Source organism: Aquila chrysaetos, chromosome 11, assembly GCF_900496995.4.
Source record: "Aquila chrysaetos chrysaetos chromosome 11, bAquChr1.4, whole genome shotgun sequence".
NCBI classification, from domain to species: Eukaryota; Metazoa; Chordata; class Aves; order Accipitriformes; family Accipitridae; genus Aquila; species Aquila chrysaetos.
In genome coordinates, this window is record NC_044014.1 from 31,631,098 (window position 1) to 31,656,098 (window position 25,001).

Below are 25,001 nucleotides of genomic sequence, written 5' to 3' on the forward strand. Positions count from 1 at the left end.
CTCCTGTGTTTGTTTCCCCTCTGCCTGCCTGGAGAAAGCTCCATGCCTAATAATGAAGTGCAAACAGTAAAGAAGCTCGTTCTGTAGTCACAGCTTCATTTGCTGGGGACACTCTTAGCATAGGTCTCACTTCCTTCTACAGACTTTTAATACAATCAGCCTCTAAATAAGAAAGCTGGTGATCCACTCAGATGACTATTTCAACCTTGCCCCATTTCCAAAGGTGAGAGACACAGGTGTTCTCACAGTCAAACATCCGAGCAAACCCAGGAGCTGGACTGGTGCAGCAGGTACAGTGCCATCACAACTACCAGCACAAACCTCAGCAAAACCTTCTGGGAAACTTGAGGATGACATAGACTTTGTGTACATAATAGACAATCCCCTTGTTTTCAGAAGCTTGTGATGTTTAGATTAGGTTTAAGTGGCTTTACATAACTGCCTGTTAGACTTTTCAAAAAAATCTTTTTTTTTTTTGTTTGCTCAAATAACAGTATTTTGTTTTTCTTGGTGTGCCTTCTTCCCTTCATTCTCCAGCTATGTCAAGATCTATGACTTGCTTATAGTTCCCTCCCTTCAGACAGAAGCTATGCTGAGTCAGATGAAGCCACTGGTATAAGGAGTAACATTTAAAGGAAAAAAACCCCAAAACATATTCTAGGAGCAGGGTGACATTTTCTGTACAGATATCAAAACAAAGAATTGTCCAGTGCTCACGAGGTTCCCCCCAGAGCTGTTCCCAGCTGACTGATGGGAACAGTTGTGAGGAAGCTGGATGGGTACCAGGTTCTGTGGGCTCTAGAGCAGAGCAGAGTGCTGCCACCTCCAGCAAATGTCTCGGAGCCTGAGCAGAGCCGTCCTTCCACAACTACGTCAGAGATGTTACACTAGCGGAAACAATTCACATATGCTAGGAGACCATGCTGTATTACAGTGAACTGACTTTAGGAAAGCTACAACTGCATGCTTGGGAGTACATAACCATTAAGTGAATGAAATAAAAACCGCTAGTGTCAATGCTAAATTAAGGTGGAAGGAAACAAGTAATGGAAATTCCAATTGTTCAAGTTGCTACTACTTCATTAAGCTGGCCACATTACTCATGGGTTATATTTTAGCTGCAGTGGTAGATGTGCTCACAGAAGAGCCTTGAATTACTGTTACTGCAGCAACAAGGTTGCATTGTTTGTATCATTAAGCATTTCAGAAGTAGATTGCTTGAGAGTTTGACTGCTGATCTGCAATAGACTATGCACCCTTGGCATATAAGAAGACACATGCAAGGTCATGGTTTGAACAGCCTTTTATGCTTTTCTTTAGGCAAGTGAAAGACTTGCCCTGCAGAGGAATAAACTATCATTTCTTCTTTGATAAAAAGATCTTCAACAAGTCGGACAGACATTCTTTAAAAAAAAAAAAAACCAAAACAGACAAAAATATTGGCTGCCTTTGCTTCAGTCTACTTCACCTGAGGGAGTGGCAGTACAAGAAGGCAGCATTCAGCTTTATGACAAACATGTCCTATTTGTCCCACAGGTTACTGCACTGTCCCCAGAAAGACTATCTACACTCTTTCAGAAGACTGAAAAGGCAAGGAGAATGGATCGGGAGTGTGCGAGGAAACTACTCACCTAGATACATGCATGAAGAAAACCCAAGCTTTAAACCAGATGTCTGATCTATGCAATCCTAGAGTTTTCCAAAATTTTGAATTAACCCAATGTTAATTATATTCCATGTGGTATAATGAGGAAACAACAGCTGTATTTGGGGACTGATCTTCATTGCAGTCCACAGGACAAAAAACCACATATTTACCATATATTGGCTAATCAGTGCTAAAGAATTTGAAACTGACACATTAGATATGTAAAAGCTTTTTAGCTCTGAATTCCTACCTTGCCAATGTCAAACTGAATATAAAAGTAATTACCAAGAGCAAAGATTTTTCCCACAAGTTCAGCACAAGTTCAATATTGTTTCCAAAGTGAGACTATTCTACAACGCAAAAGAGCTCACTGCCATCTTTTTTCCTTCACTGCTGGGCTCTGAACTAAGTTGAGCTAATCCTACTCGTACTTCCATGTACAGCTTTGTTTCACCCATTTAATCAAAATCCTTCAGTTCTCACAGAACTTTGTATTTCTGAGTTCCTCTTAGTCCTTTTATCAAGTTGTCCTAAGTCCTGTATTTTGATCTTTCTTAGGAAGCTAAATTTTCTATCGCGCTTGGCTTCATCAAATTCTGCTTTGTTGATACCTTTCTAGTAATGTGGTTTGCAGGTCCCAACAGAGTATGGTATAGCTGGGGAGCCATGCTAGAGCAATATAACGATGGAATATTCTCTCCCTTCTCTGTAATACAATGTCTTCAGAAATGCAGCTCAAACTGTTTTCTGTTTGACTGTTTGGTGCTGCTAGTATCACCTTACCATCAAATTTGTTCTTTACCCTCACCTCCAGATCCTTCACCATGACTACTTTCACCATTACAGAAAAATGACATTTCACACTTTTTTCCCTGCTAGGTGGCCTGCTTTTTTTCCTGCCACCACCTCTTTTCACTACCACAAAAGACTGGGTATAGACCATAGCCTGGTCAGACTTGATCTTTAAAAGATTTGAAGATTTTTGGTAACTATGTTAAACTGGAAACCATACCTGCAGAGAGACAGGCTACCAAAGGAAGGGAAGAGGAAGATACCTGTCCAGACTGTTTACAAAGACTTTTTTTGCCCCTGTATTACAAAAAAACTTAAGTGTACGGTACTAAGTTCTCATCTTACCAGCGTTTCATTGTTTTTAAAGACACCCACTACAGCATGTAATACTTAACACTTCTATGGCACCTACCTTGCCAAGATATCAAATTTCTTTTTTTAAGGTGAAGAACACCTAAAGACCTGTTGTTGTTACCACGTCCTTTTTACATGTGTAGCCATAGAGCTTAGGTTACCAGCTTTAGGTCACAAAATGAGTCAACAGCAGCAACTGGATTAAAATGTAGGGCTTGGTTTCTAATACAGGTACCTGAACCAGAAACAGAAGGTTGCAAAATGCATTGCTGTTCTTTTTTTATCGTTCTTTCCCCGACTCTGGGCTGAAACCAGGAAAGTTTATAGCAACACTGTGACTACTGTAATTTGTGCCTTGCTGCAAGGGATCCTAATTGACTGTTTTGGCTTGCAGGAGAAAACAGCAAAAGAAAAAACCCAATCAAACCCAAATGCACACACACACACACAAATGTCTAAAGAGGCTATGTGCAGATCATTTGTCAGCTCCACATAGACCTGGGACTGAGCTATAACTTCAATGTCACAGGACATCTACGGTGTTGGCTTGCCTTCAGAGAGCCTGAGGTTTGGCACAGCGCAATGAATGTACAACAAGGCTTAGAAGAGGGATCCTGGACTGTCAATGTCGTTTGTCCATTGCACAGATTCCTCAAGGATCATGACACCATGCTGATGTAGCAGCGCACCCCTATGCATATGCTCAATATGCACATGGACGCAAAATTTAATCTTAAATTAAGCGGACTCCCAAAAGTTAGATTTCAGCCAAACGACTCGCCTACTCCTTTCTGCCTTCCCAGTAAAGGCTTTACTGGGTAACGTTTTCCACTACAGAAAATCTTTAAACCTGCAGGGCGACGTTTAAAGACAGCAAGTGGCTCCCACTCTCTATAGCCGGCGCTTGCAAGCCGCCTTTGGCTAGCGGAGCACCCGCTTTTTCCTGCCCGTTAGGCTTTCTGCTGACCTCTTAACCGGAGAGCACTTGCAGCCCGCTCTCTCTACGCAGAGCCGGAGGCTGCGGGACTCGGGCAGCCCCCGCCGCCCCCGGCCCCGCTCTGCGTGAGAGGGCTCGTCCCCTCGCTCTGGCGCCGGCGCCGCTCCTTCCCTCAGCGCCGCGGCGCGACCCACCTTGCCCGCTTGCGGTATCTCGAGTAGCGCAACCAGTAACTCTAGGCCGACCGGGAGCCCACCGCTACCTCCGGCCACGCAGCGCTTTACCGTGTCGCGCCGCAGCCGCGGCGGGTGGGTGGGTGTCGGCAGGCGTGGGGCGGCCGCTCCGCCGCGGCCAAACCCCCGAGCGGACCGGCGGGCGGAGGTCCCCGCCCCCGCCGGAGCCGCAGCTGCCCTCAGCGGGCGGCGCTTGCGGTCACACGCACCCACGGACATCATCCCCCCCCCCCCCCGCCGGGCCGCCGCCGCCCCCGCAGCCAGAGGGGGGCTGAGAGGAACGGCAGAGGCGGCAGCGCCCCCGACACCCCCCGCTCCCGAGGCGAGGGAAGCGCCGGTGCCGCCAAAGTGGAGCTTTTAAAGGGCCCGCGGCCCTTCCGGGCGCCTCCGCCGCGCGTGGGCGTGGCGTGCCCGGGGCGCCGGTGCCCGGCGGGCGCCGCCAGCGCCGCGCCGAGGGGAGGCCGCCCGTCAGCGGGGCGGCGGCTGCGGCGGGGCCGCCGCGTGGGGGCGCTGGGCGGGCGAGGAGGAGCGTGAGGGGATTTGGCGCCGCGGGCGGTTGCGGAGTGACCGTTAGCCGAGAAACCGCTATCTGCGGTTAAAAAGAACACTTTTTTTTGAAAAAAAAAAAATCCGTTTTAGAACGGAGATCACCTCTTGGCCGTGGTGGCAGAGCAGGAAGGTGACACAAAGCTGTGGGGAGCGGTTCGGCTGAGCGCCGGGGGAGCAGGTATCCGGGGGGCGCTGGGCGTTACCCGTCCGGGTGCCCTCAGGGCCGCGGCGAGGGAAGAAATGGCGGCGGCGGCGGCGGCGGGGGGGGGGGGGGGAGCGGGCTGCGCCCTCCGGAGGGACCCGGAACGTTCTGGAAGGCGGCGCGGGGGGCGGGTGCTGCCCCGGCTTCCCGGCACTCCCCGCCAGGGCCACTGGGCTCCTCGTCCGTCAAGGGCCAGGAGGGGCAGGCGGGAAGCTGGTGTCCTGCCCAAGCTCGGCGACAGCTCTTAAGCATGTGTTTTAATGCTCTGCGAGCTGGGAGCCTGCAGCCTTCACCCCCCCTTTACTCACCGCCGGAACACGTGTGAAATCGGCGATTTCCCCTTACGAAACGTGGAAGTGAAGTTTTTTCCCCCCGTGGTTCACTGGTGTTGATAGGTAATGGTCGTTCTAATTGAGTGGAAAAGTTAAAACGACAGCCCAAGAGGAGACGAAGGGTTTGGAAGACAATTTTCGGAAAATACAGAATGAAGAATGTAATTGCCCGCCTGAATTTAAGATACTTAGCCTTGTGGTGACTTCCTGTGAGTGCTGAGTTTTGTCGAGATCCAAGCTACCCACTACATACATCCCTCTATTCAGCAGTGCTATGTGATTTTTAAATTTTTTTTCTTAATATTATGCTCCCAAAAGTGCCTTCCAGAAAGGCAGCTGTTTTTCTCAGTGCAGTGACTGAGCCGCTGCTTTCTGCGTTTGTTTAAAACGAAAAAAAAAAAAGCAAAAAAAAAAGCCTCTTCCCCTGCGCTGAAACGCTCGAACCCGCGCGGCTGCCCCATCCGAGTCACCTGGGACTTGCCCGGCAGCGAAAACACCCCGGGCCGGGGAAGCTCCCGGCCAAGGCGGGACTTGCGCCGAGCTCAGCTCCGCCGGCGATCACGCCTGCCTTCCCAGGGCGCGGGGAGAGCGCTGAGGAGAGGAAGGGCCGTTTGCTTGGGAGCGGGCTTGCGGCTGCCCGGCGGGCGGTCGCCCCGCGGCAGGTGCGGCGGCCCCGTCAGCACCAGGGACAGGCGCCGGGACCCGCGGCGCGGCGGGCGGCGGCTGCGGCGGGCGGCGGCTGCGGCGGGCGGCGGCCGCGGGAGCCGGCGGCCCTCCGCCGGGAGCGCAGCTGCCCGCGCCCCGGGACCGGTGCCGAGCGCGGAGGCAGGACCGGGGTCTCGAGTGGCAGCGGTTAACAAAACCTTTGGAAGGAAAGAGCCCGCGAGTGCCTCGCAGGTCACGTACGGGAATAAATCCGGCGATGGCGTCGCCGAAATGCACAACGACCGTTTTGAATGCTTCCTCAGCGCAGCTCTAGCCTACTTAAAAGAGTTTAGTATTAGTTGAGGTTTAGTGTTTCTCGTCTTAGGGGACCTCAAGTCTCTTTATTCCACATGTGCACCCTGCCTGAATACTGACTGTGATGCACATTAAGCGAGCTCTTTTGGTCCAACACACAGGATGCACGGACCAGGCCAGGAAATCATGATCTAAATTATTTCTGTATTTATAGTTGGCCAAAGTTCGTAGTCATATGGATTGTGTCTTCATGGTAGTTGCAAAAATATTCCACTGACAAGTCGGCTTACATCCCTAGAGGAAACACCTTGCATCTTGTCAAATGCCCGAATACATTGCTTTTCACGGAGCATTAAAGTTATCAATACTTACCACACGACAGTGCAGTTTATATGAAAAGTTTGTCAGACCTAAGGCAACGTGCCTTAGGAGAGATCAGTTTTACCATGGATTATAAAACCAAAATCCTTGTAAGATTTAAAAAAAAAAAAAAAAAAAAAAAAGGCCGAACAGAAAATAATGGGATGGTTGCTGTGGAAGGAAGAAAAGCATACCATAGCGTTGTGCACAGTCAGTTTTATAGATCACTTACTTTTGAACAGCGTATTAGATACCACTTTTTTCCAAAATTTGTTCACAGTTAAAATTATACATGTCCTTAGGGAAAAAAGTGATTATGCTGACAGCAGTATATTCAATTTGTTTTTTAATAAAGAAAGCAATTAGAAAATTGATTTTAAAATGGCTGTTTGTGGCTACTGATGCCTCGAGCCATGGAAATACCAAAGTCTTTTTTTAGAATTTCTTCTTATTACACAGTTATCAGAACTATGAACCATTGCCTGTTAGATTGTTCTTGAGGCAGCAGTGAAAATGTATGGTAAAATGTAAGAAATTTACTCAAATCAATTTTTTTAAACTTTGTGTATCTTTGTTTACAAATGGTGGTGCTAACCATCTCTCATGGTGATAGATACTTCTATATCTAGCAATTAATGAAAATAGTGGGTATTTGCAGGGGCTAACTGTGCAGTGAGGTGCTTTTCAAGTAAGTGATTATTTTATCCTGAAGTTGGTATAACAAAAGACCTAAATATCTTTTCCTCTTCAGCCAGAAAGCTTCAGAACTTCAAGAGATATTTCGTTTGCAGCTTTGAATAATGCTTTTACCATGCTGTAAGCCTCCCTCTTGTGCAAGTTCATACCCTGTTTGCATCAAGGCTATTTGATTCTCTTGAGGAAGATTAGGTGGGAATAAATGAGGGCAGAATCTGATTTTACTTTCTGTGGCACATGGCTAGGCACTTCTTCTGTGTGCTCTGTACTAGTTTCATCATAAGCTGTATGCATGTGCATTTAAAACCCTCCTCAGACCCTCAGTAGCGTGTTTAAAGGGGTAGGAGTTTTGATTGGCAGAGGCTTTTTGCAGTGGGATCTGTGTTAATGAATATCAGGATGAAAATACATGCTTTGTTATCCTTGGAGTTAGCTGTAGCTCTTTGCCATCCTTTGAATTCCTCATCGACTCTGCTGTCTCTTAGCAGCCCTCTTTAAATAACAAAAGCTGCAAAATGACCACAAGTAGTTCTACTGCAGATGAGCAAGCCTTGTAAAGTAGCATAATTGATGACTTAGGCTGGAAAGCATATCCAGATGGAGGGCAATTATGTTTATTTTATTATGAAAAGGGTGATGATCTGTTAGATTATTCCATTCTACATGTGATAGAAAAGATTGTATTTAGATTTAAGGGCTTGTACCTGAACCTTTACAAGGCCTCTAGCAACCTGATTGTCTGCTCCCTGGTAAACACATCAGCAAGGATGACTGCAAATTGGCCCATAATCCTGTTCTGATAAGTGGTGGATCAGTTTTGCTTCAGAATTTGTTTTTGTTTGAAACGGTGGAATCCACTAGCTTGTGTGTTGCTCATTGAGTCACTCACGGCTAGGGAATTTTGAAAGTATGGGACCTCTACCTGCTCAGCACTCTCTGAACGACTTGTTCCCAGAAAACACTTGTTCCCAGAAAACACTTGTTCCCAGAAGCTTGTGCCTGTCTTTTGGAGGGACAAAATCCTCTGTCCTCTTTTTGTGGCAAGCACTAGTCACAGTATTAAACTTGCATTTTAGATAATGTTTCAGAAACACATTGCTGACCTACCAATGGCCTTGGAATAGTTCTGTGAAACACCTTCAGGGTCACTGCTGAGTACAAAAAGCTGAAGACTGAGACTACTCTGGCCAGGGCATCCTGTACAAACAATCCTATTTGCTTTCTGGAAAGTAGCTTATTGGTAGATTTAGCTGTCCATTTTTCTCTGTGACTCACTCAGTGCGATTTGCATTTGACCCATGAGTTTCATTCCAGCCTGGGCAATTTCCTTTCTTGGGAAATGTGGATAGTTCTGTCAAGGGCTAATTCTGGGTTTTCCACAAGTCTTTCTCCAAGTCTTTTGTCCTTTCTTTGAATCACAGTCTGATCTCCGCAACTGTTGCATTAGCTGTTCAGCCTCAGATCAGTCACAGAAAGATTGTTTTCCTCATGAATAAGCCCCTCATTTTTCATAAATTTCCGCAATATGGTTTCATTAGGGTTATGAGGCATTTTAGTAAGCTGTCTGCACAGTTTAGTTGCAGTAACTGTAAACTGAAGGTACAACCATCACAGATGGAAATGTAAAAGAATGATTGCTGCCCAACAAGGCTGGCCTCCTTAGCTACTGAGGCATTCCTCGCCAGTGATGGTGTTAGGAAAATTAGCGTGTAAAGTAAATACACTGCAGCACAAAATATGGACGTGCTTTCTCCCAGGATAATGCTTTTGACATCTGATCTCATTCCCTGCCCAGCTGAAGGGCTTACAGCTCTGAGTTCAGAAATAAACTAGTGATAAGTGTGGCTTTCTGGGAGCCTCTACTTGATTATGACCAATAACAAGATACTACCTTTGGTTTTGATGGATTGTGTAGGTGTTATTTCTCTATGGCAACTTTGATGTGACTGTTCAGCAGAAGTGCTAACTTTTAGAGGAGTGTGGATCTGGGGTGCATTTGCACTGTCATTTACCCAAACTATAACAGCTCCAGTAAATGAGGCCATTTGTGATTGCTTATTGCTTAGCAGTTCTGACTTTCACCGTCCTTTGCACATGCTATGTAAGGGGGCAGGAGATTCAGTGGTCTGTTCCTTCTGTCATTAGCGAATGAGTAAGCAATTTGCAAAACAAGTCATAATTTTCACTTCCCTTCTGATAAAAGACTGGAAGGAATTTCTTTAAAATTAGGACTATAGACATGTCCAATTAGCAGTCTGATTCACGTGGGATCATAGCTTAATTTCTGGTGTTGGCAAAAATAGCTGCCAAAGGAATCTAATATTTTGGATTTTCAAAATTATTTTATTTTGCAGAAATTTTACAGAAAATCTTAGGAAAATGTAACAAGCACAGCTCAGATGAGAATCATATTCTTAGAGTGACTCTACTTTGGTAATTTTACCCTTGTAAGACAGATTTGTCATTCCCATTTTCAGTCTTATCTTAGCAGTTTGGCAAAGTTCCTAATTTTGCCCACATACAAGAGCAAACAAACAAGCAAACAAAACAATCAAAACGTCAAGCTGTTACATAGAGTTCAATAAAACATCGTGAATTGCAACTCTAGAGTTTTGCTCAAACATAAAAAAGAAGGCTGTCTGTGTGGTAACCTCCTTGGACTGTTCCTGTCATTTCCCTGAGCTACATTATTAGCATAACATTCCTAGTACAGGGTAAAAACAGAGTTATGGCAGTAGGTAATTCAAGATGGACTGTCAGCAGGATGAACCCCAGCAACGCAGCTTGACTCATAACGCCGGCTGCTTTCATACTTGGGTTCAATCCAGCCTCAAAATGTCAGTGTTGACTACACAATATTCACAAGTCTTGTGCTCCGATTTTAGACAGAAGAAAAGCTGGAATTCTTAAGTTTAAACTTGATCCGTTTTCAGTTAGTTTGTCTAAATAAACGTTGGCCTCTTAATTCTAGCTCACTGTTCAACTCTAAGTATTCAGTTGTAAATGCATGCTATTTGTATGAAGGGAAAGGTGAATCTCTTCCCACCTGCTTCACTCAGTATCTCTCTGCATCTCTCAGTTGAAGGCTGATTAATCCATCATTGCATCTTTCTTAAAACAGGCACTGCTAATCCTCTGTTTGAGTATGGAAAAAAAGGTTACAGTTTGCAACCTTTCTGCAAAACCTTCTTAATTTTGCCTTGCAGCACTCCAGGAGAAAACAATGTGCCCATTTACAGATAAACTTGGGCACTGCAGTAAATTGAATTGTCAAGGTCACAGAGGGAGTTAATGCCATACTCTGGCTCAGAACTGATTATCTTTGATACTTACCACAAAGTAGTGTCATCTGAGTATCAGTCTCGTTGAGTTTGATTACTTGATGCCTTGATCTGATGATTTGTTTGGTTGAGCCTACTGGTTTATTGAAACAATTTTAGTTGTGTCATCTGAAGACTAGGATAAACTTAGCTGAGAAGACTGTGAGCCAGTTGGCTCTTCCAAATAAGGGCTTAACTCAAGCACCACTTTTCCTTGAGCACTAAAAAATTGTGTGAGCATTAAAATACATATTCCCAGAGCATTTTAGGAGAGGTATTTACAAAGGGATATATAACCTCTAGATTATCCAAATGAAGAAAGACTGTCCAGCTCACCTACTTTAACAAACCAGAATTAACAAATACTTTGCTCTGCTGCTGCTACATTCACTGCATCAAAGCAGTAAAGGAGAAGAAAAATGACCCACACTTCTCTGAGAATTTTTCATTTAACTGTAAATAGAACATGTGAACTGGCTCAGTGGCTTTTCTCACAGTGGCCTACAAGTAGTACTTTGGCCACTTTGCAGTTGCAGGTAAAGATAATGATTTTAAAATAAACTTGGCAGCCACTGGAGAATGACTGCTGGTATATTTTTTTTTTCAAAGGGTAGCATCTTGGTGCCCCACCTTTCAACATCCCACAGAATTTTTCCTGGCCCTTCAAGCATAAATTTGTTTTAACACCCCCACCTCAACAGATAACCTGGAGTAAGCTATTATTGTAGCAGTATGTCTGTTAAAAGGGAAATAGAACAAACTAGACTGAAACCTAGCACAACAGTTTTCATTTAATACACTTATGCTAGTAATCTGTCCTGCCAGTTACATAAATCTACACAAGAGAATATCTGCAAAAGCAAACATTTGCTACTCATCATCAGTTGGGAGACTGTAGCCAAATGCTCCAACAAAATACAGTGACAGAACTGCTTCAGGTGAGGACTTGGCTATTTAATAACGGTTTAACCAAAGTCGTCTCAGTTTTCATTCACACAATCTTCCATTCCTTTCTTAGTGTTTTCAGTTGTGCTGGGAATAAGGGAGGAAATGAACTCAAAGCAAGAAGGGCAGGGTGAGGGAGTGTGCTAGCTAACTTAGCTTGATTCTCCCAAGTGGTCATTTTTTTCCTATTTGAAAGGTGTGTAGGAAGATTGTTTCTCAGTTGAGAGGAAGGACAGTCAGGAATGTCTTGATGGTCAGATGCGAAATGTACAACTCATTTAAGGCAGGAACTGACAAATCGGCTATGTAATTTGCACTTGCACAATGTTTTCATGCAGTAAGCAGAATGAAGGACTGGTAGAGAAAGGCACACCATGTAAAAAAAATGTTCTTGACTACCTCCGTTCAGTCACAATAAGTAAAATAAACAAATGAATTTAATATGTAGCTTTATTGGCAATTTTAATAATAAAAAGTTTCTTTAGGGCCAGCCAAGCTTTCCAACAGAGTTTCAGTGGCCTAGGGGAGGACAAGTGGGATACAAATTCAGGATCCTATTATATAAGTAACCTGATTCAGTTCCCCCATGTTTAAAGGAATGCAGGAATTAACAAGAACAGAGCTCCCAGACAACTCAAGAGGAATGTCTTATTCCTTATTCCATGTATTTTATTTTGTTCCTCAGCCCTTTCCTTTACATGTTGGGTGTCAGTTGTAGAGGGACCAGAATGAAAGTTCCAATGAAATGTGTGCTCTGTGATGAACTTTTTTCTTTTGATGAGATCTTTCAAACTGAGATCAAGTAAAATAATAACAGTCAAATTATAACAGAAGTAAAATAGTTCTGCTGGAACCAATGTTTCTTCAGTAGAGCCAAGCCACTAGCTCTTGGAGGGAGGAAGCAGAGAAAGACAAGTGCCTACAAGTTAGTCCCATGTTGAAACAGAAACATTATGGTGTCCTCTTGACTTGTCAAATCAACCAATATTTTGAGTGTAATTTGCACTGAATATGTAATAGTTGGGACTGTTGCATTAGTACTTAGGCTGGGACTTCCAAAGAGTTTCAGTTGCTGAAGTTCAATTCAATATCCTTTGCACAAGCAGGATCCTTTTTCAAATCTCTGTCTCCAGTCCTGAGAGATCTAAAACTGGGGAAGAAATACTAGTATCGTGACAATCTTAAGCAAGTAATCACTAAAACACAAAGTGCTTAGTAGGGGTTGTTGCTTTATTGCCATGGGACTTCTTGTTTTGTTTTGTTTTATCATTTTTAACTGACAAATTCAGAACTGATTTGAGATCCATGTGAAGTGGTTTAACTGCCATGGTTTTCTGTTCAGAGAAACCTCCTTAAATAGTGAAAGAAAAATTACATCTCTCTGAAACCCAGCTTCCATCAGGATCCACCTCATGTGGCTGAATCATTATGCTGTAAGTCCTTACTGGTATCATGCCGTTCCTGTATGGCTGTTCCGGTACGGCATGTGGCCCTCGTCATCTTTTGCCAAAAGAAATGCACTCATCTTTTCTAAACCCCAAATCCTCGGTTTCCCAGAAATGGCTTCCAATGATGTTGGACAGTCAGCTGTGTCATTTTGAAAAATCCTGCAGTAATTTTATTTTTAAAAACTGGAATTCAGGCAGCTCACACTATTGCCGTGTTCATGACCTGCTCTAATAAGCAATTGCCTTTGTGCTGCGACCCAGTGAAAATGGAGCAGGTTCCGCTGTGATGGGGATTCTTTCTATTTCAGGAAACAGCACAATGAAGGGAAGCTGCAAGATGCAGCTCTGTAACGCATGCTGTGGCCTCCTTAGCCCTGTCTCTGAAATCACTATGGTCTGGCTCCTACACATGAGAAAAAATCAAGGAGGGTCGAGTCAGTGAAAGAAGCAAGGAGAAATCTGACACAAGATGGTAACTCTAAGTTCCTTTTCTGATAGTGGCCCACAATGGGAAAGAGAAGAGGCATGTTTCATATGAAGTTATTGTGTTTTGCAACACTTCAGGATTCCCTAGCTTATTTATGGTCACTTTATTTTGATGCAGTGCTAATGGGTATCCTGAATTGTGTTCTCTTTTTTGCTTCCTTTGCCTCTACCATGACAATTTGGGGTAGAGCAAGAATTAAAGTGGGTGTGATTTATTGAAATGGAGTTTCACGTGATGTTTCATGGAGTTTTCATGTTTATAATTCCTCCAGTCAAAATAAATGGTCTCTGCAGTGCCCAAAGAGAACAGCTTTTACTGCATAAAACTTATTTCTCATCTGACTGAACATAATGATCCAGCACCTGAAAGATTGGTGTGTTTTTTTCTTTTTCAGAGGAATCATTTTCAGAAGGAATCTCTGCAGTGAATATGACCAGCCACTGAGCTGCCTGATGCTACTACCTCAACTCTGTCCTTCATCAGATTAGGTTCTCTTCTTACTTTACTGAGCAGCAGCAGAAAGTGAGTTTTAACGAGTGCATCTGGAGAACAGCACTTCAAGTAAGAGGTATCAATACACATTAAGGGTTTTGCCATGTGTGTCTGTTAGAGACTTCAGCTGAGGAGAGCAGCATCAAAAGGATTCATATTTTTAAATAACAGTTGGAAGATTATTATAAACCCAGACTCCATCTGTTTACATGGGAAGGTGGAAGCATACATGATTTCTTTAAAAGCCAGGAGGGGCTGTGTTTACTTAATGCTGGCTTTGGCACCTGTGGGCATTTGGGACTTCTTGGAAAGGGGTACTAGAAGTGTGAACTAATGAGAACTAGAAGAATATGGTGATACTGCTGGGAGGGCTTGAAAGCTGGACTGCTCCAGGACTGTCTCTGGGGTGAGTCACAAGGAATGCTTGACCGCAGGATCAGCCTGGTAGAAGGGAGCTGAGACCTGGGCTTACGGGCACTCAAGAGATCAGGGTTACAAAGAGAATTGAGGTGAGAAACAGCTATTTCATGCCAGGTCCTTGGAAGGGCTAAGCAAATGCCTGCCCTCTGGTCCTGTGGATTAACTAGCGAAGAGTTGACTGGTCACTCATTGCTGGGACTAGGGAAAATGAGAAGAATCTCTAGGAGATGTGGACTGAGCTGGGCAGGCTCTTTGCAGTCTGCACAACGGGGTGAAGGTGAACAGTGGCATTGGGAAAGAATTTCTAAATTCAGATCTGAAACTTTCAGATAAAAAGAGGTCTTTTGTGCATGGAAGTGGAAGTTGGCCTTGAAAAGGGTAGCTCAGGTCTGGACAGGACAGAAACAACTGAGGTTCAGAGCAGGCTGCACTATGAAGTTTTCTCTGATTTTCATTCTAGGCAATATCCAGGGAAGGTTGTGAAAATCTTGTTCATTTGATTTTGTAGTGCTTCATCCTGTTAATGTTGCCCTTGTTTCCTGGATGGTACTGCTGGTCAATGACTCCCTTCTTGCATTGACAATTTTTGCCCCATTAATAGAGCAGAAAACCCTAAAAATGATTCTACTATCTGCTTGACTTTGCTGACTTCAAGGGACAAACCTTACCTTTGAGGCCTCAGCCCTCTTTCAAGAATCCCTTTCTTAAATCATCTCCTGTTAATTAGTTGTTTCTCCCCATAGATCTGTTTCAGTACCTTCTCCACAGATAGTTTTCCTTCTTGCTTATGTACCATAGAGCAAAATTTGATCCAGTGATTTTTAATATTCAGCTTCCTCAAGGGAATACATTATTACATATCAGGCTCTTTGATCAAAGAATGTACACAACTGCATGGTACATATTTTTATTAGTTACATTTTACCATTAAAATGCTTGATTCTACTTAACTTATGTTACAAAGTAAAGTATACCTGTAAATGATAGCTGAAGTCATTGTGGTGGGCGTCTGTAAATTATTTCTGTTGAGTAACTCCTGTTGAGAAAATGAATTACTATGCATCCTTTATCCACTTCAGTAACAATATCTGACTCTCGTAAGTAATGATATAGTTTAGACTTTTTGATAACTGTACAGTAAAGGAAGAAAATATGAACAGTGGAAAAAAGAAACTGTATTTCCAGTTGTGAATCTTGGAACAAACTGCAAAAGCTAGTTGACGGTAGCCTTATGATGATGAAGAGCATATTATCTCTATTTTACAGGTAGAAATACTGAGATATGAGATTAAGTAATTTTCCCAAGGTCACACAGAAAACATGGAAAAAACCAAAAATACAATCTTGAACTTCTGATTCCAACTTTTGTGCATTTTCTCAGGACTGTCCTTCCTCCTCTTTGTACGGGTTTGCTATACCAAAGTGCTTCCTGCTTTCTACATCAAATCACAGTAGGCCTAATAACAATACAGTTTGCAGCCCAGCTTATCTATCTGTATTAACCTTGGCTTTAAAAAATGTGAAACTTAGGAGATTCATACAGTCCATGGAGTTAGCAGCAAATATTAGACTGGAAAAATATTTTGTAAATTCAGTAGCTTTTAGTACTGACCTAACATACTCTTAGCTCCTTCATTTCAGTTATGTGTCCTGAGGGGTTATGTAAATATTTATGCACATGATTAACTTCAGGCATCTGAAAAACTTTATAAAAATCAATTATACCAACCCAAAGGGTGCATCTGGGCATGTGTAATACATTTTTAAAGTACTGGGGTTTTTGAAGGAAGTGCTGTTACATTAGAGGTACAGTTACTTTCTGTGTGACCCTTCAGGCATGGCACTGTGTGGAACGGTATGGATTTTCCATTCTATTTTTCCAGTCAATGGAAAATATATAGCAATTTTAAGTATGCCTGTAAGTGTCCCATGGCCTATTCAGGAAACGTCCTTCATGAAACTTTACATAAGAGAGCTTGTGCTATCCAATGATATAGTCTCAGATTTTTGTGTCTGTTTCTGAATCATCTTCTTACACACTTGTGGAAGTCACAGTGAAGTCTAAATGTTGAGGGAAATGAATAATGGCTTTGTTTTTACACTGTGGGTAAAACATGGTGTGCAGAAGTTCCCCTTAGCAACTTTTTTACCTATGTGTCATGTTCATTTTTTTAGTGGCTGTAGCTAATTATTCATAACAATGTAGAACAGTGAAGTTGGATGATAATACTGAGAGCAGATTCTTTGTGGGGAGAAAGAAACACAAATTCATAAAATGCAATATATACTGCAACTGTGCTATCATAAAGTTTCCCGTTACTAATGTAGGAGATAACTATCTCCAGGGTAAACTGTAATATTAGAAAATCATGTATGACTCTGTAGAAGAAGACACCAGACAGTAATGGACTAAGAGGCACATGATGAGCTTTACTTTCTGGTTATGTCTGTGTTTGTGTGCTGTGACAGTTTAACCTATGCTGCAGCTCACTCTGCTCTACAGCATACCTAAGGCTTGACTCAAGCCTGGTAAGGTTAAAAAGGGTGTTTCTACAATTTCTACTTATCTTTCAAGTTACAGTCATCATCAGAAGACCTACTTAGGCCATTTTTGCTATGAATTTGTATGCTTCTGAATCATAGACCTGTTGGATTATGACTGAGTATGTACTGTAGTAGCCCAAATGAAAGTGGGTCTTAAAAAGGTTCTCCAACATAAAGTCTCCTTGGCAAGGGTTGGTTAGAATTTTCCTGAAAGTGATAAAAAAAAAATCTTTGATACTAAATCTGCATCAATACCGCTGTTTGTGTAAGTTAAAAAAAAACCAAACCAAAACCAAACCCAGAAGGGTAGGGAGGAAGAGTTCACTGTAAAGAGGGCTGAATCCCTTTCCATTCTTCCTAGCCACTGGTCCTACTGTTTACCCCCAGTTTCAGGTGAATCTTAATCTTGACAGCCAATTTCATTGCCAAAAAGTGTCTGTAGGCAATATGTGAACCAAATACCATGAGGCCAGCTTTGTAGTCTAATATCACGAGATCCTGACTTTTCTATACACAGTGAGGTGATATCAGTGTTTGGAAAATGTACTAGCATTTTCCTACACTGACGTGACTCTTGCAGCATTTGCTTTGCTCTGTGAGCCAGGTACGTAGAATTCCTGTGCTGTGTCTCCAGCAGAACCCTGCTGCTGCCAGGACTGCTGTAACTAAAAGAAGTACTTTCCTACAAAAAAAATCTTCTTACTACTGTTTGTGCTTTGTATTAGACTGTTAAGGCTAGATTTGCTCTAGAGAAACTTTTCTGGCTTTATTAAGCTTACATTGGTGGTCTACTCAGTCTACTGTTCTTAGAAGGGATGTAGATAGGACAACTTATAAATTTTGACAACTGTGAACTTTGCATGCGTTTGAAAATGAGCATTTAGGCTATAAATTTGATGGGGTAAGAAAGGTATAGTAATGGTTTTGTTCTACATGAAACGTTTAGTGTATGGGATTGTGGCCCATGTCTAGGGTTGCTAGGAATGACAGTACTAATAATTTATTTCTTTGTTATAAGATTGCTTTTATATAAACCTGTTTATAACATGGGACTCCTTATATTCCTATGACATTATCAACTGCAAGGCTACAAGCACAAGTGTTTGAACTGAGATACCTGTTGCTCAGCCACTGAAATACCATTGTCTGATACTAACATTGCTTTGCAAATAAGGGCCCTCTCTCAACAGAGCCCTGTGGAAATAGTGGTTTCAGAAGCAGAGACAGCCAATGCCCTGTCAGAGTTACTGAGATGGTAATATCTGAGTGATCAGAGGATGAGGGCCACATTGCAGCACTTCTTGGAATGGGCTAAGTAAAAAATGGCACCAGTCACACTGAGGAAAACGGGAACACATGCGACTTACCTGTGTATGGCTCTAAAGAGCTGTAGAAACACCCAAAAAGCATTGGAGGTACCTTTGGTTTTTTCTGAATGTCAAGCTTGCTGTTGGTTTTGCTTATGACTTCAAGAAAAATACCTTTTGCTACTCTGTCTTACGCGAGAATGTGTGAAAATTTACTCAATGTCACATGCTACAATAACATGTTTTAGTCCAGTGGTAGATGGAAAACAGTTTCCAAAAGTACGGAAAATGAGGCTGTAACCTGCAAAACATAGGGACTAATATCCCTGGCAGTATGTGAAAATTGGAAAGATTGGCAGCTTGTGACTGCTACCTTATGCAGTACTTCAATCTTGACTTGCAACAACCTTTTATTACACTGGCTCTTGGCACCTTCTTTGCAGGACCACCAATAGTGACCCATTGCTCAGCAGTTTTGCAGAATCGCTTGGGTAATCAGACCAAACATTTTCACTTGTGACCTACGTCTGAATTTGAGCTCCAGCCCATGGAGGTGAAGAGCTTGTCTGTTAACTCACAAAACTGCTTGCTGTTGCCTTTGCCAGCAGGCTGCTCTATGAACAGCTGCTGTAGTACAAAAGGCCAAAGGGAAGCGCCTCAGTTTTGCCCTAGTCCTTTCACACCTCTAAGTCATTGGAACATGCCCAAGTGCATGGTAAACTACAGGCGGTCTCTCTAGTGCAGAACAGGCTGTACAGTTGACTTTAACTGAAACATGAAACATCTCAGTCCTAAATTATTTTAATCCAATCAGTCATCTGTGTTAAAGGGAGTAAAGAGACAGCAAAGCGGAAAGAATGGCTGCCAAGTAGAGGATACAGGACACAAATAAAGCTGCTGAGATGAGATGAAATATGAACTAATAATGATTTATTCCAAATGCCACTGGGGTTACAGTGTGAATCACTTGGAGAGATATTCAGGTGAAATGAATTTTGTAGGCTTTCCCCTAAATGATTTTTAGAGTCTCAGTAGAGGTGGAGGGAATGCAAAGCCGTTAGTTACACAGGGAGTACACACGAGTTTTGAAGTGCTCCCTAACAAATTCTCCCTAATTAATATATGCTTTTCAAGCCTCTTGTAAGTAGACAAGCACGAACAGCTGTAGTTCTTTTTATAGATACAAACTAATCTCTAGTACATGTTGGAGTTGAAGGATATAGAGAACAACATGCTGTGGATTCGTAAGGCTTTTCTAGCCATGGAAGTTTTCTTTTTATACTCTCTAAAAGTGGAAGGGAATGCAGAATAGTGCAGAGTATAGTCTTCAAGAATACTACTTGGGAACAAAATCATGACAGGAGCAAAAGGTCTAGCTCTTAATGACACGTACCATGCACTTCTTATTAACACATGAAACAGCATGTGTGAGTTTTGACCTATTTTCTTGACAGGTTCAGCCTTTTGTGACCCATATGAAATGGGCAGCATTCGCTAGCATTTCTTCCCAGTTTTCACTGGTGTGAATGGCCTTCATGACAAAGGATGGGAAGAATTACATGCTTCATGTTTTTAAATAATTTTAAAAGCCTAAGCAATAAGTCATAATAAAATTCCTTAGACTTGATGAATATCTTTGAACATACTTCCTGTTTGAAGATGATATGTTTTCTTTCTTATTTCTGCTTATTGCTAGCTGTATATATTATCAGTTTAATATTGTGCTCTGCCTGGAGACAATATCCGGTTGTGGTAGGTGAAGGGCAGAACTATAGTAGCTCCTTTCCATCTTTAATGCCTATGATTTTATTTATATAAAAATGTCTTGGATTTCAAACAGTTTGTTGCTTTTGGCAGTTTATTACCAGCCTGAAGACCCCACTTTTTCATGATCTAACATTTGGCTGCTGCAGAAGTTATTATCACCTCCATTTTTAGTTTTAATAGCCTTCCTTTTAATAAACCTCAGTTTGAAGTAAGTTTCCAAAAGTTTGCTTCAAAACAATGCCCCAAATCTTCTGGAACCCACTGATTACTTTTCTCCCCTCAAAGGAATAAGCTGGTTACATTTTTATTGATTTTATGACTTCTTCTGATGTGACATAAGGAAGAACTGATTTACTTAGGACAAAATGACTTGCTGGGTTCCCTCCATTATTGCAACCAAAGGGAGAATTACTAGAGGGCCCATGAGGAAGAACTGCTTCAAAAGCTCTTTGTGCCCTGTGCTTCTGGGCTCAGAAGGTATATATCCCCACTGTGGACAGACTATACCTAAAAATTCTTGTGATGTAGACTGCTATGGTTTGCAAATTAATTTTGTCCATTTATTCTCATGTGCTAGAAGGAGCACTGGGGAAAAGCAGAAAATGACTATTTCATAGAAGTCTTTTCCTTTTGGGAGAAATAAGTACAATCTCATGGATTTAGTCACTGTGGAAAAAAACCTCACCTGTAAGAATGCTGCTGTTTAGAGAAGGGAAAAATTAAAATGCTAAAGTGGGGATGGTGTGGATTCCACACATCTCTAGAACAACTATTTTTGGAGAACTAACCCTTCTCCTCCCGAGATTTACTTTAGAAAAGCACATCTAAGGTAAACCAGTTTGAAGTATTAGATGGCAGATGTATTGACTTACCCATAAGACATTTCAGTACAAACATTGCTTTGAATTCTGCATTCTTCTCACGAAACCTGCTAAAGGAAAGTCTGGAATTTCCTAATACTTTGCTATAGATCTGGGGAGGTCAGCTAAGAGTGGGTTAAACTGGTCTCCTAAGTGACTGTTGCAAAAAGAAGCTAAGTATGGAAAGGACCATAGCCTCATCCTCAGTGTTACTCCTTTCTCTTCCCCCAGAATCTCAGAAATTAAAGGTCTGAGACTTCAAATTACTGCTCAAGTGCATTGCCTTTCAATTGGATTATAGAAGAAGATGAAGGAAAATGTGTCATTAATGAGAGAAGGGAGCAGTGACTGTGTGGTTAAGTTTTCATTTGGCTGAAGAACTTCACAATAATGAAGAAACCATCTTAGGAAGTAATGTACATTTTTCCCCAAATCTTTCAGCTTTCGCTCTGTAATAGCTTTGAAGTTAAACCACATTAAGTGAACAAAGGCCAGTTTTGAATCTCATACTTCCTTTTCCTCTCAAGTTAATCCTAGGAGGCTGGTAGGTAAGATCCATGCAGTGGTGGAATATACCTGAGCAGAGTAAAATCCAAGTGAAAGAAATTGTTTCATGAGCTGCATAAAGAAGAAATAATAAAATTACAATGTGACTCAGATTAAGAAGTGAACCACTGGAGAGAGTTCTGATGCTGAAAAGCTTACTCATCTTGCTTTTATCCTGTCTTGTGTTGTGTCTTTGTAAGGAGCGTTTCAGAACAATGTGGGAAGGTATTCTGCATTCAGCTGGTCCATAGTTGTTCCAGAGGTATTGGCTAAAGTGACATTCTGGCTTGCACCACTCACTTAGCTGTTGGACTTTTTGTTCTGCTTGTGGCTGTTGATCTTGGGGTGCAGGAAACCAGAGTTGTATCCAGAAGGCAGCTCTACTCCTTGGAAATTGCTGTATGTTATTGTAATGCTGGGTATCTGGGCTGCAGATGGTCTGTGGTGAGACTCTCCTTTTCTTTGTCCAATACCATTCAGGCTGTCACCTCTCTGAAGGATGCAAGGATTTAAAAGAAATGGAAAACACAAACATCTACAAGGAGATCAGGTTGCATCATCTATGAAAAAGTGGCGTATACTTAGATAAACACTTTGCCGATCCCCATGACTAACTCAAAACCAAACTTAAAGGATTGAGGAAAAAGTATATCTGAACATTTTTTTAATATTTCGTGAATAACTTATGAGAAAAAAACTGTTAAACAAGTTACTGTACTTACTTAAAGCACAGACTTTGCATTTGCTACTTAGAGCTGGTCTACTTTGATGAAAGACCAGGCTGATGACAGCACACGCAACTATGAACAAAAGTGCTGTGAATATGCTCAGGCAGTCTATGAATTCAATCAAGTAAGGAGTCCCTCCATAAAGAGAGACTGTTTAAGTTCATTGGGGCAAGAGGTGATGCAAAATGTAGTGGTAACAGCATGGATAGTTTGAAGGGGGAAGCAAACTAGAAAATGAAGTGAAAACAGGAATTGAGGGAAAGATTAATTAGCATTTTTTGACAATAGCAATGTTAGCTGTCACTTGCACAAGACCAAAAAATGAGAGTGTTGGGATGAGGCTAGCAATAGCTCGTAAGGATCACTGCTAACAATAAAGAGATAATTTAAGATGTTTATATTACATTGGGGTTAATACTGCAAAGATAAAACTGGCTTGCTTTCACCTGTCAACTCTTTTCTCTTATTTCCCTGTCTGTCAAGAATTAAGGCAAGTTGACTCACTTGTGGCAGATGTCAAAAAAAAATTTATCAGTATGCTGTAGCTTTGTTACATAGAAGAAGAAATAGACACTAAGCACAACATCTTACTGAATAGGTGATATGGCATGTTTCAAAAACTTACCTTGATTTCCTTCAAGTTGCATTTTTTATATGTTTGCTGCTACCCAAAACAGAGAACATTAAATAGTTAACAATGTCACTTTGTACAGCAGTACTTGCCACAAGACTATGGCTGTCTCAGAGGTACAGCCATCACAATGGCTATCTCAGGTTACTGTGTATATTATTCCTATGAAGGTGGCACAAAATTAATGCTTCCATGCTCCACCAAGGAAATCACAAACCTAATCAGGTGACCTACTGAATTCAAGAAAGTATTCAAGTTCCTTGAAGAAGTTGGACTTAAGGAGAACTCTGTAGTACATGTGTTCTCCTGCTTAGTTTCAGCAATGATCTACCCTTTGTGGTCATGTTTTCTATATTCTGCTGAGAGTATCATGTGATTTTTGCATCTCAAAATTTGTACTTGGAGACTGGGATTGTCATTAGTTTTTGTTCCCACGGTTAGTTAGACCCATGCCTAATATTAAAATAATAATTCTTACAGTAGGTGTAGCAGGGTACTGTGTGACATTCAGTTCCACCATGGATATGTCATCAGCATCTACAGCTGTCTGAAAAATGAACACAGATAAGAAAAATATAAATGACATATAGGTATGTCACAATATTTCACATACGTGAAATGCAAAGTATAGGAAAAAAGAAAAAAAAGGGGACACCAGAGGACTGACTGAAAAGTAGTGATATCCTAAAGATAGCCTTGGTTTTTACCTCTCACCATATGGGTTCATTTGATAGCAAATGGTGAGTCAACAGAAAGATTGACCGAGTAATTTGGTCAGTGAAATACAAATATTACTGAACATACACGTAAAACCAAACACAAGACAACATACCATTCAGATGCTAAGTTCACTAAAACAGCACCATTGCTTGTCAGAAATGCAACAAAGACAGCTGAATAGTGAACCAGGGTGGAAATAAAAAGCTGATGACCTTTTACAGCCTCTAAGTCATTACTCATTGTGTTAACTCATAGGTTATCCCCATCTTCTTGGCAGAAACCTTCATGATTAGTTATGGTAAAATGTGCAGATTTGTTAATCTACCAGTTGTCAGAGAATTTAGATATTACGCAGTCTATTACCTTCTCACAAATCCCAGAATAATGGCTCTTCAGTTTAGGTTTGACTGTTATGTCACTAGTTTGAGTTGTGTCTTTACACAGTTCTTAGGAAATCTGTCTGCTAGTAAGTCTGGAGAACATACTGGGGGTATCAGTTTCTGTGTCAGTACAGCCCTAAAATGAATACAGCAGAAACAATCACTCTAGGTTCCTTAGAATTCCATCCAATTTGTCCCATAAGAATCAGTTTTACCTAGACAGAAATTGTACAAGAGACAGACATTGTATAAAAGACATTTCACAAAAGTTATGCCATGTATGACTTTATAAAATCTCTGCTTAGAGGTACAAACAAAACTATCAAGTCTGTTGAGTCTAAAATCATAGAATCATAGAATTATTTAGGTTGGAAAAGACCTTCAAGATCATTGAGTCCAACCATCAACCATGCCCACTAAACCATGTTCTGAAGTGCCTTGTCTACGCACTTTTTGAATACCTCCAGGGATGGTGACTCAATCACTTCCCTGGGCAGCCTGTTCCAATACCTGACGACCCTTTCAGTAAAGAAATTTTTCCTAATATCCAACCTAAACCTCCCCTGCCGCAACTTGAGGCCATTTCCTCTCATCCTATCTCCAGCCACCTGACAGAAGAGACCAGCACCCACCTCACTACAACCCCCCTTCAGGTAGTCGTAGAGAGTGATAAGGTCTCCCCTCAGCCTCCTCTTCTGTAGACTAAACAGCCCCAGCTCCCTCAGCCGCTCCTCATAAGACTTGTGCTCCAGGCCCCTCACCAGCTTGGTTGCCCTTCTCTGGACATGCTCCAGCACCTCAATGTCTTTCCTGTAGTGAGGGGCCCAAAACTGAACACAGTACTCGAGGTGTGGCCTCACCAGTGCCGAGAACAGGGGGACGATCACTTCCCTGCTCCTGCTGGCCACACTATTTCTGATGCAGGCCAGGATGCCGTTGGCCTTCTTGGCCACCTGGGCACACTGCTGGCTCATATTTAGCCGGCTGTCAACCAGCACCCCCAGGTCTTTCTCTGCTGGGCAGCTTTCCAGCCACTCTTCCCCAAGCCTGTAGCGCTGCATGGGGTTGTTGTGACCCAAGTGCAGGACCCGGCACTTGGCCTTGTTGAGCTTCATACAGTTGGCCTCGTCCCATCGATTCAGCCTGTCCACATCTCTCTGTAGAGCCTCCCTACCCTCGAGCAGATCGACCCTGCCTCCCAACTTGGTGTCGTCTGTGAACGTGCTGAGGGTGCACTTGATCCTCTCATCCAGATCATTGATAAAGATATTAAACAGAACCGGCCCCAATACTGAGCCCTGGGGAACACCACTTGTGACTGGCCGCCAACTGGATTTAACTCC

The 25,001-nt window shown here is 42.4% G+C and overlaps 2 protein-coding genes and 1 long non-coding RNA gene across 8 annotated transcripts in view; 1 reads left to right on the top strand and 2 right to left on the bottom strand.

The window, feature by feature from the left end:
* LDB3 (LIM domain binding 3) overlaps positions 1-4,148 on the bottom strand; it is a 130,213-nt gene extending 126,065 nt beyond the window's left edge. The window contains exon 1 of the mRNA XM_030031016.2: positions 3,926-4,148. The gene's annotated coding sequence lies outside the window, so the exon portion shown is untranslated. The remainder of the gene's footprint in view (positions 1-3,925) is intronic.
* A 295-nt stretch (positions 4,149-4,443) lies between these two features.
* LOC121233673 overlaps positions 4,444-25,001 on the top strand; it is an 83,514-nt gene continuing 62,956 nt past the window's right edge. Inside the window, exons 1-2 of the long non-coding RNA XR_005933610.1 lie at positions 4,444-4,691; positions 13,658-13,831. This is a non-coding gene — a long non-coding RNA (uncharacterized LOC121233673). The remainder of the gene's footprint in view (positions 4,692-13,657; positions 13,832-25,001) is intronic.
* OPN4 (opsin 4) overlaps positions 18,940-25,001 on the bottom strand; it is a 29,263-nt gene continuing 23,201 nt past the window's right edge. The window contains exons 9-11 of one of the 6 annotated variants that reach the window (XM_030031034.1): positions 23,037-23,105; positions 22,553-22,588; positions 18,940-21,691 (exon numbers count right to left, since the gene is read on the bottom strand). In XM_030031034.1, coding sequence (XP_029886894.1) covers positions 21,500-21,691; positions 22,553-22,588; positions 23,037-23,105 — 297 coding nt within the window. In that variant the 3' untranslated portion in view covers positions 18,940-21,499. Of the gene's footprint in view, positions 22,592-22,988; positions 23,795-25,001 lie in introns of those variants that run through there. The other 5 variants (XM_030031033.1, XR_003925810.1, XM_030031035.1 and 2 more) reach the window with 5 other exon arrangements.